The sequence below is a fragment of the Eriocheir sinensis genome, chromosome 58 (genome assembly GCF_024679095.1).
Source record: "Eriocheir sinensis breed Jianghai 21 chromosome 58, ASM2467909v1, whole genome shotgun sequence".
NCBI classification, from domain to species: Eukaryota; Metazoa; Arthropoda; class Malacostraca; order Decapoda; family Varunidae; genus Eriocheir; species Eriocheir sinensis.
Window position 1 is genome coordinate 1,431,339 of NC_066566.1, and position 14,929 is coordinate 1,446,267.

Sequence of the window (14,929 nt, forward strand, 5' to 3'; positions counted from 1 at the left end):
TTCAAGGCGTAGGAGTCGTGTAAGGCTACCACTAGTAACACAAAACAGTTCACGAAAATCCCAGCAACTTCTACGAGAGGCTTATGAAACAGGCGAACTGAGGTGCTGATAGGTTTAATTAAGACTACGGGCTTAAGTGCTGCTGATCTCCTTTCAGGCCTTGAGGAGGACTACAGAACCACAACGAAGTAAAATCTGTGTGATAAATAAAGGAGATGAGGGGAGAGCAAATGCTGATGGTGAAGGCGAAAGACTAGGCCAACACTTCTGCTCCTATTTCAGGCTTGGTGGAGGGCTGAAGGAACGCAAGGACGAAATACATCTGTGGTGGAAAGAGAAAGTGAGGATGAGAGGGGCGCAGGTGGCCATGGCGGTGGTGGTGGCGGCGGCAGTGGCGGGGGTGGCGTGGACGCAGGTGGCGGTGTACAGGGCCGAGGGTGTTGGGTCCTGCGGCGGCGGCTTCCTCGCTACGCCCGCCCTCACCGATACTCTGTGCGCCATCAGGTGTTCCCAGAGTGAGTAAAAAAGACAGGAACAAGTCATGGGGATATTTAGCTCTCAGTCAGCCATCATCATCATCATCATCACCATCATCATCGTAAGAGCCGGGTAAGACATGTAGCAATGGGTTTAAGTTGGATAATTTCAGATTCCACAGAGACATTGGCAAGAAATCTCTCTAATGTCACATGCCATGGAATAAACAGCTTTAACCCGTCCGCTGCGATTGGCACGGATTGGGCTTTCACTGGTAGCGGTCACATATAGTTCCAGGTCCTTCTCTGCCTCTGTGGTGGATAGTGGAGTGTCTCTCACGTGGTAATGGTATGCTGGATAAACTCTCCCATAGTGGATGACTTTACATATTTCCTCATTGAATTGTAGCAGCCACTTTTTGTCCCATTCCTGTAGCTTGGTGATGTCTTCTTGTAGGAAATCCGCGGTCAAGGGGTTAACTGGCTCATGGGGTTCCTGATGTAGAGGGAAAATTTAGACTTATGATTATCGGTGTTTCAGATGCCTGGTGCGAAGGGTTCAGCTTCGTGGAGGATGTCGCCACCTCGCATGGCATCTGTCGCCTGCACGATAACCTCATCCCTCCTGACGGCGACCCCCAAGGATCCTGCTTTGTCCTGGGTGAGTCCCGAGGACCCGTACAAGCTTTCTTAGGCGCCCTACCACAAAGTTCTGCGGTCCGACCACGGAATTTCTTGGAGGTGCGGGGCGGGAGTCAAACACACTCATGATTTTAAAACATTTCAAGTTCTGTTTTTATGTTGTCTATTTTACGTCACATACAGGCAGAGTAAGACCTGAGTAATCACTGATACATGCGTACAATCAGGTGTAATCCTTAATTTAGGCCTTTTCAGAGATCTGCAGTCGTTTTTCTTTTTAATCAATTTTCTCCTTGAGTGTTTCCTTGCGTGCATGTGTGATCAGAAGTTTCCACTTGATCAAGATTACTAACACTCAAACAATATACTAGACGTTATTATACAAGAGGTTTACCTTAAAGCCACCGCCACCATAACGACACCCGCCACGACCCCCTCCACAGATACCGCTGCCTTATCCACCACAGCTACGGGGACTACAGCTACAGCCTCCACAGCTTCAACCAATACAGCCTCAGCCACTACAGTCGCTATCACCTCAGCCTCAACCAGTGCAGCTTCCGCCAACGCAGCCTCAACCACCTCAGCTTCGCTCACCACAACTCCTACCGTCTCAGTTTCTGTAACCACTGCACCGGCACCCTCAGCCTCAACCTCTACAACTGCCTCCACCAACACAGCCTCAACCACTACAACGCCGGCCACCACAGTCGCAGCAACCACAGCCTCAACCACTACAACCCCGGCCACCACAGTCGCAGCAACCACAGCCTCAACCACTACAACGCCGGCCACTTCCACAGTAAGTCAAATACCTATTGGACAACGTAAACGCAATATTGATATCCGTGCAGAATAAAACAGGAGGACATATCAGTCAGATTCAAGTGATAGTTTGTGATGTGTGTCCAACGTACACTAACCAAATGACTCTACATAACATTCATGCACGCAGGTGACCTCAACTGTCGCTCCCGTCGCCGGCGCCTCCACGGTTGTGCTCAGCGCTAACTGTGGCAGCGGCCAGAGCGTGGTGGGCCTCAGCGTCGAGGGGGATTGGTTCCACATCCACAGGCTATTTTGCTTGTCCCCGCCGGCAGGACTGGAATACTCTGCTCCCGCCACGACAAATAAATGCACTCAGACTCTCAGGAACTGCATGACAATGGCCTGTCCGAGCGGCACCGTCTACAAGGGTCCCAAATCGGACTGGGGTGGAACGTACAGCGCGTGCAGTACAGGCTTTAGCAGTACTGTGGCGACCCTTGATAACGCCGACTGCCATGTGGTGGAGGGCGCCCTGCAGACCAAGCCCGCCATCGCCGGCGCCGCCTGGGTCCAGTGGAGGTACTGTGAGAGCAGTAGCACCGCCTTTTACGTTATGACAGAGGCGGTTGTGACCCCCATCAATGATGTAAAGTCAGACCTGACTAGCATCAAGTGTTGTCGAGTCAAGCCTCTTTAATCCTTTCTTCCGCTCAACTTTGATGCTGGAGTATGAAAGACTGAGCCTTATTATCAGATAGACAAACTTCTAGATCATCAAAAACAATGCACAGCCACACTAACACGGAGCATTGCTAGGCAGCGTAGCGGCGTCCCTCACTTCCTCGAACTCAGCAGCGGCCGCAACAGAATGGACGCACCCCCTCAGAGGAGCATTGCTAGGCAGCGTAGCGGCGTCCCTCACTTCCTCGAACTCAGCAGCGGCCGCAACAGAATGGACGCACCCCCTCAGAGGAGCATCTCGGTCTTGCTGTTCCTCGTCTGTGCACAGTGACCACGCACACCTAAGCAAATGGAGCTTTAAAGTAACCAAAACTTTCCCTTCACAGAGGTAACATTCAATCCTTCTCTCTAAGCACTATTTTGCATCCAAGGAATCCTAACCATCTAACACTTGAGAATTCCAGAAGACACTGACACTCAGAGCCACACAGTCATTGCTCAAGACTGAAGCACACGTGTCTGGCGAGCCCTAAAAAATACACTCGCCGGCAGAGGCAAGGGTGAGGTGCCTCCGAACCTTTCCTTGTTTTGAGGTGTCTGGGAGATGTTGCTAAAGCATTTTGTCACTAGATGTGTGTTCATGTGAGAAACTAACAATAGAAGAAGTTAGCTGAAATAATAATAACAATAATATTAATAATGATAATAATAATAATAATAATAATAATAATAATAATAATAATAATAATAATAATAATAATAGTAATGATAATAATAATGGATAAAGAGTGTGAGCCAGAAAAAATCTTTTGCCTGAAGGAAGACAGCAGAAAAAGAATCGTCTAGTTAGTGGATCTCAGCACAGACTCAAGCAGCGGGTGTCCTGCCTCCAACACTGGCCAGGACCACCACATCGCCACCTGTGTTGGATCCAAGGCAGCGGCTTCAAAATAAAAACCAACCAAACCCTCTTCTTTCCTTCTGCCATGTTTCTTTTCCAGAGCATCATTCATTATCTCTGAGATCTTTACCGTGCACAAGATTTTAACATATCTTTCCTACAGACGCATAACACAAATGACCGGACGGGAAGACAAGCAAGGCGTCGACACGTGACCAAGGCTTTCTTTAACCCCTTGGATGCGGATTTCCTACAAGAAGACATCACCAAGCTACAGGAGTGGAACAAAAAGTGGCTGCTCCAATTTAGTGATAAAAAATGTGAGGTCATGCATCTTGGGAGGGGAAATCCAGCATACCAATACCACATGGGAAACACTCCACTACCCACCACAGAGGCAGAGAAAGACCTCGGAGCATATGTTACTAGGCTACCAGTGAAGGCGAAATCCGTGCCAATCGCAGCGGACGGGTTAAACCACTTGGCAAACAGAGGCCGTCGGGCACCTCCAAGTCCTGGGAATGAGTGTTTGTGAAATTTTAGAGTCTAAGGGCCGCTTTCACAGTCGTTTTGTTTTGATCGTTACCAATGGCAGCGATCGCCGCTATAGAGTTTCCCGACGGGGTAGTGGCGGCTGCGGGGTTAGCCTAGTCCCGCACCTTGCCACACACTCTCAACACCTCTCGCTTCCTCTGCAGCCGCCACTACCCCATCGGCCAGTTTCACGTGGAACACTATAGCGTCGATCGCCGCCACTGGTAACGATCAAGACAAACAAAACGGCTGTGAAAGCGGCCCTAGGAACGCTAAACCGAACATTTCATAGTTGTGTGAAACAGTAAATTCAGCCTTTCATAACGTGACACGTCAATGTTTTCTGGTAATGAATGAATCCCCTCTGGCCCAGTGAGACAGATACGATAACGCCGAAACAGACAAACTGAAGTCTCACTGTCAGCATGCTCGTCACTATATAACGCCTGCAAACAACACAAGTCTAGTCGCCCAAACAAAACAAGGCTAGTCACCTGTTCCTGTATCTCAAAGTCACTACCACAACAACTAGCCTTGGAATAAACAAAGGAGTCAACCATTTCTTCACCCATTCAGCCATGTATTTTACCATAGAGCCTGTAAACAACACAAGTCTAGTCGCCCAAACAAAACAAGGCTAGTCACCTGTCCCTGTATCCCAAAGTTACTACCAGAACAACTAGCCTTATATTAAACAAAGGAGTCAACCATTTCTTCACCCATTCAGCCATGTATTTTACCAGAGCCTTTTACAACATATAAAACGCAATCTTTCCTTCTTTGCCATCCTATTTCCACTGTCCTTAGTTTTCTCAATATTCTGATTTTCTTTTTAGTACTGATGCATTTTCCTTTTCATTCAGTCACATATTCCAATCTAAGTCCCGCGGCTTATCGTTCTTGTCATTTCCGTATCTTTAACAATCTGAAAATTTTACTGTCGTTTTTTACTCTTTCAAATTACAACTTTTGTCATCTCCATTCTCTTACTGTGCCTTTAACAACTCGGCAAACTTTCCTACTTTCTTTCATTCGCCTGGTACACGACATGATCACTACTACTACTACTACTACTACTACTATAGTACTACTACTACTACTACTTCTTCGTTTATCATTATGGCCAAATTTATTGCGCTCTACAAGTCAGGCAAAGAGAAAACATTGAAGGCTTTTACAACTCTCTTTTATCAAGTGATTAATCCTGCCGCGAAGGCCAACTCATGTTAAAGTTTCTAAATGGAAAGTTGTCGAGTCTCTCTCTCTCTCTCTCTCTCTCTCTCTCTCTCTCTCTCTCTCTCTCTCTCTCTCTCTCTCTCTCTCTCAGGGGTACAAGGTCCAAATGAAAGGCATTTAAAAAGTCTTATAAGTCCAAATAAAGCATACTGGCGTGACACTTGACTTATTGAGTGATAACGTGGTGGCTCGGCCGGGCGACAGGGGTGTGAGGCGGGAGGGGTGGTGGTGGTGGGGGGTGGGGTGGGCGTGAGGGTCGAGGGGCTGTGAGGTCAGACACAAGGAGCAGTGTGCTGAAGACGCCGGCCAGGCACACAGGTGGGTCAAGAAGCTCTCAGGTATTTCCTTAACTGAACTCGTACCCCCGCCAATACACCCCATTCACACACACCTTGTAAATAGACACAGGAGAGAGCAGGATTTATTTTGCGTTATCTGACAACCGACTATTCGATACTCAACATGAAAGTAGTCAGTCAGGCTTCTACAACTTTGAAAATGATCAAGGGGCAAGAACGTACAATTTTTTTTTTAAAGAATCATAGAACTTATATTATTTCTTATTGGTAAAAGATAGTTATAAATTTGATGGCATTAGATTGATATAATTTATTGTGATGTTTTAATTTTTCAATGCACTCAAATTTGATAATACTGAAACATATTATAACCAATTTTGTGTAAGTTATTCATTACTTTACATGCAGATTTTGGGGCATTACACTAACAAATCTATGACTACTTTTGTAAGTATATGAGAGAGAGAGAGAGAGAGAGAGAGAGAGAGAGATTAAACACCTTCATTATCCGTCGGGGGTGTACAGTATGGAAGCAAAGCACGCCACGAGGTACAGCAAGGCAAAGTCGCTCCGCACCGTTTCCAGTTTATCGTACTCAGAGTATAGTACTTACCGGCTTCTGGCGCATAACTATGGCCTAGAAACATCAGGAATTAACTATTTTAACGATAACTGAAGGTGAATCTCGTAACTGGGCCAAGGAGAGAGTTTTTGAGTCGGAAGTCGGGAATTATAAGAGGCTGAGTACAAAAATCTGGCAATGTTGGTCGGGAGAGAAGGTGAGACGCACGCCGGCACTTGTTAATTACCCGACTCGTGCCAGTGTCTATAGAATCACCATCATTACCACAATTATCTGACCACTGCACAGCGTTGCCAGATTATCGTACTCAGCCTCTTATATTTGCCCATTTCCGACCCCAAAACTGTCTCCTCCACCCCAATAGTTAGATTTATTTATAGTTATCGTTGAAATGGTTAATTACTGGTGTCTTCCTTTTGCAATAGTTGTGGGGAAACCGAAAAATACGATCCTCTGTGTACGATAATCTGGGAACGCTTCTGCATAACGAACGCCTTTCAAAATATCATCCACCTTTGTCTGACTGAACAGTGAAACACAATCCATCCTGATCCGGCAACGCTTCCTACTTCGTGTCTAAACCGGGTTCTTCATCGGTCCTGGCTTCTAATATTCTTGCGTTGTCACATATGCAAAGGCACTAAGCAGGCTATATAAAAATACTATATATCCACGTAACACACACACACACACACACACACGAATGAGATGCCTAATATACTTGTATGGTTAGAACCCTTTGTTATTTCATATTTTGCCTTTTCTTCTTTCTTCTTTTACTTCTTCTTCATCATCATCATCATCATCATCATCATCATCATCGTCGTCTTCTCTATCTTCCTCAGGTGTGGTTCAGGTGGCAACACACACTACATTAATCTTAATTGTGATCACCTGCACGCGTTGATCCCTCTCGATACATGGCCGTCATCTCTTCATTAACACTTCACTAACGATTACGATGACCTGTTGAAGTTATCATTATCATTCTTCTTTCTTCTTCTTCTTCTTCTTCTTCTTATTCTTCTTATTATTATTATTATTATTATTATTATTACGAACATATCACGTGCAACCTTCCGTATGAATATTTTCCCGTGCACAATTTACGTGTGATTTTTTTTCCCCCATACAGAATTTTCGTGTGGATATTTTGTTCCCCCGTACAGAATTTTCGTGTGGATTTTTTTTCCCCCGTACAGAATTTTCGTGTGGATATTTTGTTCCCCCGTACAGAATTTTCGTGTGGATATTTTGTTCCCCCGTACAGAATTTTCGTGTGGATTTTTTTTCCCCCGTACAGAATTTTCGTGTGGATATTTTGTTCCACCGTACAGAATTTTCGTGTGATTTTTTTCCCCCGTACAGAATTTTCGTGTGGATATTTTGTTCCCCCGTACAGAATTTTCGTGTGGATTTTTTTTCCCCCGTACAGAATTTTCGTGTGGATATTTTGTTCCCCCGTACAGAATTTTCGTGTGGATTTTTTTTTCCCCCGTACAGAATTTTCGTGTGATTTTTTTTCCCCGTACAGAATTTTCGTGTGATATTTTTTCCCCCGTACAGAATTTCCGTGTGGTTTCCCTGTAAAATTTCTCCCGTCTGGTGTTCGCGTGTGGGATTTCTCCTGTGGCCCACTCGACACCCGCCTCCACTATTTACACCTTTATCCGGCGCATTCCTTCCCCCATTCCAACCTTGTATCTCTCCTTTCTTTCTCCAATCCCACTTTCTTCATTTTCTTTATAATATCGTCCATTCATTCCTCTATTCCCGCTTCTTTCATTCCCATCCATGCTTAACTCTTTTACCATTTATTTAGCGCCTATTCCTTCATGCCCGCTTTTTCCTGCTCCTCCTCCTCCTCCTCCTTCATTCTCATTTCTCTCATTCTCACTCACCTTACTGCCTTGTTTCCTCCTCCACTTCAACTTTTCTTCACCTACTTTGTCTACTTCCACCTCTCCCATCTAGTCCTCGTCCAATCCTTTCTCCATTTTTACTTTTTCTTCCTTTTCTTTTTCTTACAAATATCTTACTTCTCCCCCGCTCCCAATCGTTCCTCAATACTAACTTTTTTATTTGCTGGTTCTTTCCCACACTAACATTTACTCTCCGCGCCTTTTCTTCCTTCTAGCACACTTACAACACATTCTTCGCACCTATTCTTCATTCTCCCCCACTTACAACAACGCATTCAGCACATTCACCGATCAATCATCAAACAATAATGGACAACAAGTACAGCGCGGAAGAAATGTGCTGAATAGTGTATGCGCGCGGCTTTACCAGACTGTGATTGGGAACACGATCGCGCCAGAGAAGGGAGGGAGGCGTAGACATACCGACACACTCACGCAGGAGCAAGGGAGAGATGTGAACGGTATTTGAGGTCCAATTAGTGTGTGTGTGTGTGTGTGTGTGAATACAGTTACCTCTAATCCTGTGTAATGTGCTACCAACATGAAATTTATGGGATATAATCATTCTTTTTTCCTCCACCCTCATTCCCACACGTCTTGTACATCAAAAACTAAATAAATTCTCCCGCCACACAGCACGTGGGTACAATGCAAATAAGGGACCACTCAAGAAACCAGCAGCCCATTATAAGCATCCTAACGACAATACAGCGAGTTCCAGGAGCATAAATACGAATACCAACAGTGTACGTGTATAAAGGCTGTTAGTTCTGTTAGTGTACAATACTCCTATTCAACCTAATGGACGGTATTGGCTATACACGCAGCGCCACACCCGGCCACCCGGAGCACTGGCTAGGAGGTGCTTGCCATGGTGAGCTCGATTCTTTTTTCTCTATGGATTCCGGAGTATGTTTTTTTTTCTTTTACGTCTACGCCTATTGAAGGACCTGGATGGTAGTCGTCCCCAGCCCGTCATGGCGCAGGCAAGTGTTTATAGTGGCGCCATCTCCTCTTGGCTCATGCTGCCCCCCGGAACTCGTTCTTGATAAACTTGGACGGTTTCCTCTAGAGTCCGGGTTGATGGGTGGTCTTCAGGACAGCATGTGGGTAGTTTTAAGCCACTCGGCGGTGACTGAAAAATTCGAGGTGGTTGCGTGGGGATTCGAACTCGCGTCGTCCATCACGCGGTGAATGTGGGCCCAACACGCTACCACTCAGCCACCGCCTACTCTATACTCTTTATTGTTTGGAGCCAAGGTCCAAAAACGGCACTCACTGGTCAGGAATAAAAATATACATTACCCATTGCTCGTTTTAAGGTTTGCGTCGATTTATGGTATCATCAATTGAATGGGGAACGTATGGGGGCCCGTAACTATCTCGTAAATGCTAGGTCTTGGAGTGGTTACGTTTACTTGGTAAGGTCTGGTTTGCCAATCAGCAGAACGGATTACGGCACAGTGGTGTTCATTCTTTTCAATCGTCCAGGAGATACATTCATTTTGCTCCCTTTCATCTTCCAACAGGTCTTTAGGGTTCTAATACTTTAAGCTTCCCCTATAAATTCTGCCCCGGCTCAGTGGGTGCTGGATCGAGAGCTCTCCAGAATAGTAGACCGTTTTCTTTCTTCCTTGGCGCTAATACAAGCAAGCAGGTGCTCTCGCCTGGCTTGCCACGCGGCCTGAGGCTCTCCAATCACTGCCTCAAGTCCAGAGTCAACCTGTTGATCGCACACGATATAAAACATTCACAACCCGCTGCGCTCAGGCTTGCATCTCTCTCTCTCTCTCTCTCTCTCTCTCTCTCTCTCTCTCTCTCTCTCTCTCTCTCTCTCTCTCTCTCTCTCTCTCTCTCTCTCTCTCTCTCTCTCTCTCTCTCTCTCTCTCTCTCTAACCCTCAAAGACTTATTCTTCCTCATACTGTACATTACTTAGCAAAATCACCTTTTCCTCGAAGCTTATTTATGGCAAGGATGTGTGTGTGTGTGTGTGTGTGTGTGTGTGTGTGTGTGTGTGTGTGTGTGTGTGTGTGTGTGTGTGTGTGTGTGTGTGTGTGTGTGTGTGTGTCACAGTACTCGTGCTTCATTAAGGGGTTACTGTGGTATAATGAAGTACATCATTACTTGGTCAAACACGCATATAAATCACCGTTGAGAACAATCCTCCATTGTGGGATCGATAGCTGTTATTAGCTTCTGACCTTTCTGTTATCAAATCAATCTCACGCAGTTAACTGACTAACTATTTGGGAGCATAAGCCCGGGGGCGAGTCGCTTCACTTACTCCCCGCCAATACTCCCGGCGGTCCTCCCGAGCAAACTTCCAAGCAAATGCCCTATCCGGTCCACGTCCTTCTCGGCAGTATCAGCTGACTTGCCCCAGCCATGAGCTACGGGGGCGTCCCCTTGGTGTCCTCCTTTCAGGTTGTCTCGTACTGAAACAACCCCGTGAGCAGGATCGACGTCCGGGAGGCGCGCCACGTGCCCATCGCGCATTTGGAGACGCCGTAAATAGATTGTTTGTTTCACTTTTTTCGTCTCCAAGACTTATTCAACAGTCGTTCACATATTACATAACAAATATCAATTCCCTTTACCGCATTTCCACGTTGCTTCACTCATTAAAGACTAAAGAGTCATTATCCAATACATAAATATGTTCCATCTCGTTTGTCAATGGTCCACTTAACATCAACTAAAACAATTACATTTAAATACATTTTCACGTGACTCATCAATCCTTAGCTCGTAGTCCTAATTCTAATAGTTCGACAACCAAAACGTTATCCGAATCATTTCAAATCTAACAACGTAATCCTAGTTTTCTTCCAAATCTAAAGACGTAATGATAATCTTCAGTCACTCGGCGATGACCGAAAACTGTCAGCTTGTGGCGGCAGGAGGTGCCTGATCAGCAGTCTCCGGAACACCGCGCCGGCATGCTGACCACTCAGCCACCGCCTCCCGAACCTCCTTTTTTGAAACGCTCTTTCTTCTTTCTGTGCGATCAGTGTCTTGCAGTGTTTTGCCATTGCCTTGCCGCCTTTGCTGCAAAAACACACCGTTACATTTGTGTAATATAAACACACCGTTACATTTGTGTAATATAAACACACCGTTACATTTGTGTAATATAAACACACCGTAATATCTATCATCTAACCACTCATCATAATTTAATGGAAGTCGGTCTTTCTGCTTCAGTTCGTTGGCCATGTGGGGAGCGAGGAAGGTGGTGGCGGCGGCGGCCCTCGTGATGGCGGCGGCGTGGGCGGCGGCTGATGTCAAGGTGTACAGGAACAGCGGGCAAGGCTCCTGCGGGGATGACCTCATGAAGTTACGCTCCGAGTCTGTGACTGTGTGCGCCATCGTCTGTTCAGGAGGTGAAGTGCAGGCTGCAGGCAGTGGCGTGCTGAGATTTTGCTTCCCTTTTTCATGGTTTTTCTCTTTAGGATCTTTTTTACATGATTTTTATGTTCTTTCCCTTTCTTCATATTTTTTTTCATCACGTATTGTTTTGTTTACTATGAACGAAGCGGTCGAATACAAACACTGTGCTACTACTACTACTACTACTACTAGCCTACTACTACTACTAGCCTATTACTACTTTTATTACTGCGTACTACTTTTTACGTTTCTTTTTCTCTTACCCAGTCACTTTTACCGTAAAAAAAACTACGCTCTCTCTTTCTGAACAAGCAGAGTTCCCTCTCTTCCGCCCAACACTGCACTCCCCCTCACCCCGCCTCGTCCCGCAGAGTCCCGGTGCAGCGCGTTCAGCTACAAGGAGGAGCCCCCCGCGAAGTACTGCCAACTCCACCAAACCTTCAGCCAACCAGACGGGGCCGCTAACACCACATGCTACCTACCCAGTGAGTGTGTGTGTGTGGGGGGGGGGGGACTACGGCAATACCTAATGAGTTAACAGGTGGGTGTTGACTTTCCCTTTGAAATCATCAAGGCCAACAACCTGCCTACGATTTGAACTCTTTCAAAAGGAGGGTATCAGGACACCTCTCCTCCGGAAGTTGACCTTTCTTTCGGCCACCTCTTTTGATTCTTTTTTGGGAGCAGCGAGTAGCGGGCTTTTTTTATTATTTTTTTTTTTTTGTGTGTGTGTGCCCTTGAGCTGTCTCCTTTGTTGTAAAATAAAGAAAAAAAAAAGAGAAACAATCTCATCAAGAAGTACATTCCACAATTTAATAGAATTGGGAAAATGAACGTGAAAATTGGTTAGCTGCGCAATAAATGGGTGAAGAGCACGACTACTGAACTGAATATTATGGTGTGCACGGTGAATGGGATGAAATGGAGCCAGGAACGCGTTGTGAGGGTGCTAAGTATTATCAACCATCTATAAAAGCAAAGTTTGGAGCCCCTACCATTCGACGATGACAAAGTTGCATGCTGAGGTTGGGTAGGAGAAACTTTAAATTAAAAGAACGATGAAAAAGTTTAAGGTAAGAAGTAGCTGCCGACTTCCAAACTGGACCACACCTCTCCTCCCGAATTTGACCTCGCTTGAGGCCACCTCTTCTGATTCTTTTATGGGAGCAGCGATTAGCGGGCTTTTTTAATTACTGTTTTTTTTTTTTGTGCCCTTGAGCTGCCTCCTTTGTTGTAAAAAAAAAAAATAAATAAAAAATAAAAAGGGCCAATATTCCCGTCCCACCAATGTTCTTATTCGCGAGGTGAGCTACACTAAGGCCAGTGCGCGGAAAATATAGTGAAAGCGTTCGTTGGTGCTGCCCAGCTGTCCGATCCTCATGTTACCGGTGTCAACAGAAACACTTCATCAGACACTCCTCAAGATCCTTAGCTGAGTATCCGTATTTCTGGACTGGTTGTAGGTTCAGTGGAAAGGTAGCATACATTGAGGAGTAGAAGGTAAATTCATGCCTTTGATAATCTAGCGTAGTTGTGGTTCATGTGTTTGTATTCCTTTTCCTACACACCGAGATCCCTAAAACTGACAACACTCATAGAACTGGATATGCTTATTTAATTGTTTTCCTGCATCATTCTCTATCCTCTCATTTGGGGCAGTGTTGTGGGGCTTACTTTGCTTTATTCTTTTCTCTGTTTTGCTTTCTCCTTCGACTATCTTCTTGAATTATGAAGAAAATAAACTTTCCTCAAAATACATCTTGCAGGAAAATTATTAACGCGATACTATTTTGCAGGGACTCAGGACGATGCGGCAGCGACACCAACTCCGCAGCAGACAACAGAGATAACAACAACGGAATTACCAACATCAACACCACTTGCTACGACTACCAAGGCCACAACAACCACAGAACCAACAACAACCACAGAACCAACAACAACAACAACAGCATGGGTAACACTATTCATGAGATGCTGTGGACTTTCTAAGAGCTAATTTCAATGATTGCAATATTTACAGTTTGATATTTAAGATGAGAGACCCACATAAGCGAGTCACTTAGGAATACACAGCACCACGGATATGTGAAGGCTGCAGGGATGTGTATGCGTAATGGTTAGTCTTCCTCCTTGTGCCTTCCACTGAGGACTCGTGTACTGGTTTTTAGATGAGAGGGAAAGCAAAAGTAACACAGACGGGTCACTGGGTAAGCCACCGCGGATGTGTGTAGGCTGCAAAGGCGTGTAGAGTATAGGTTGTTGCTAGTCTTCTTCTTTGGATATTCCCCTGAGGCCTCGTGTACTGAATGATAGCGAGAAGAAAAACAAAATTAACAAAGACGGGCCAATGAGTAAGCCTATAGTATAGTACCTTGATTGCGCGAGGGAGGAGCCACAAGCAAATGCAGAAACCAATTGGAGATGCGTCTGAGATACACGCACCTCCCACACAATTAGAAGGAAGGGAATAATTTAATATTTTCCCATCAAAGTTCTTTACAGTGTGACCTAAAAAGTATTTCTCCGCAGGAGAGCGTGGCAGCCACGAGCGTCGCCAACAAGCAGTACGTCAACATCAACGACAAGCAGAAGTGCGCAAGTAACGGGGCCGCCATAGGCATCTTCCAGGCAAGCTCATACTTCCTCATCTGCACCATGGCGCCCAACGAACTACCCTTCAACGTGGGGGAGCCCGGGGCACAGTGCAGCACGCCTACCACCCAAATACAATGCATGAATATACAATGCCCCTCAGGAAGCCTGATTATGGGGTTCCGTCAGGCCACATACCCGTCACAAGGGCCGTGCAGTAACGGCTTCAACGGCAACGGCGTCACGATGTTGGACAACACAGACTGTCACACCGTGAGTGGCCCCATGCAGGTGCTGGCCGACAAAGGGTCTTCGTGGTCACAGTGGCGGGTCTGCGGGGGCGACTCCAACAACCTGTACGTCATGACGGAGGCAAAGGTCGCGATGAATGCCGTTGGGGTGTGGATGGTGGACAGCATCACCTGCTGCCGCATAAAAGCGACCACATCAGTAGGGTGATGTGACATGTTTGACAATGAGCGCCATAATGTTCGCAAGGTTCCAAATATTAACAGGGCTCGGCATGAACTATATTCAAAGAAGATGTCAGAGAAAATAAATATAGCGTCTTGATCTCGTCTCACTTCCCCATGGTACACGGTGAGTGCCGCTGCGGATAGTGAGCGGAGAGCGACATGAGATACAGACAAGAGAGTATCATAACAAATTGGGAGTTAAATTGGTAATCAATAAGTACGATTATTATTATTATCATTATTATTATAATTATTATCATTATTATTATTATTATTATTATTATTATTATTATTATTATTAGTTATTATTATTATTATTATTCCTATTACTATCATTGTTTTTGCTAATATCTTTAATACCATTACTGATGCAATGTTTTTATATATATATATATATATATATATATATATATATATATATATAT

General features: G+C 45.4%; 2 protein-coding genes across 2 annotated transcripts in view; one reads left to right on the forward strand and one right to left on the reverse strand.

Annotated features, from left to right (window-relative positions):
* The window catches only part of LOC126985023 (FMRFamide receptor-like), a 279,333-nt gene that overhangs the window by 5,996 nt on the left and 258,408 nt on the right, over window positions 1-14,929 (reverse strand). The gene's annotated exons all lie outside the window — the stretch shown is intronic.
* LOC126985026 (uncharacterized) lies at window positions 5,539-14,657 on the forward strand. Its single transcript, XM_050839269.1, has 5 exons — window positions 5,539-5,556; window positions 11,248-11,426; window positions 11,805-11,918; window positions 13,230-13,390; window positions 13,966-14,657. Exons 2-5 carry the CDS (start codon window positions 11,258-11,260, stop codon window positions 14,485-14,487), a joined length of 966 nt encoding a protein of 321 aa, XP_050695226.1. The 5' UTR covers window positions 5,539-5,556; window positions 11,248-11,257; the 3' UTR covers window positions 14,488-14,657.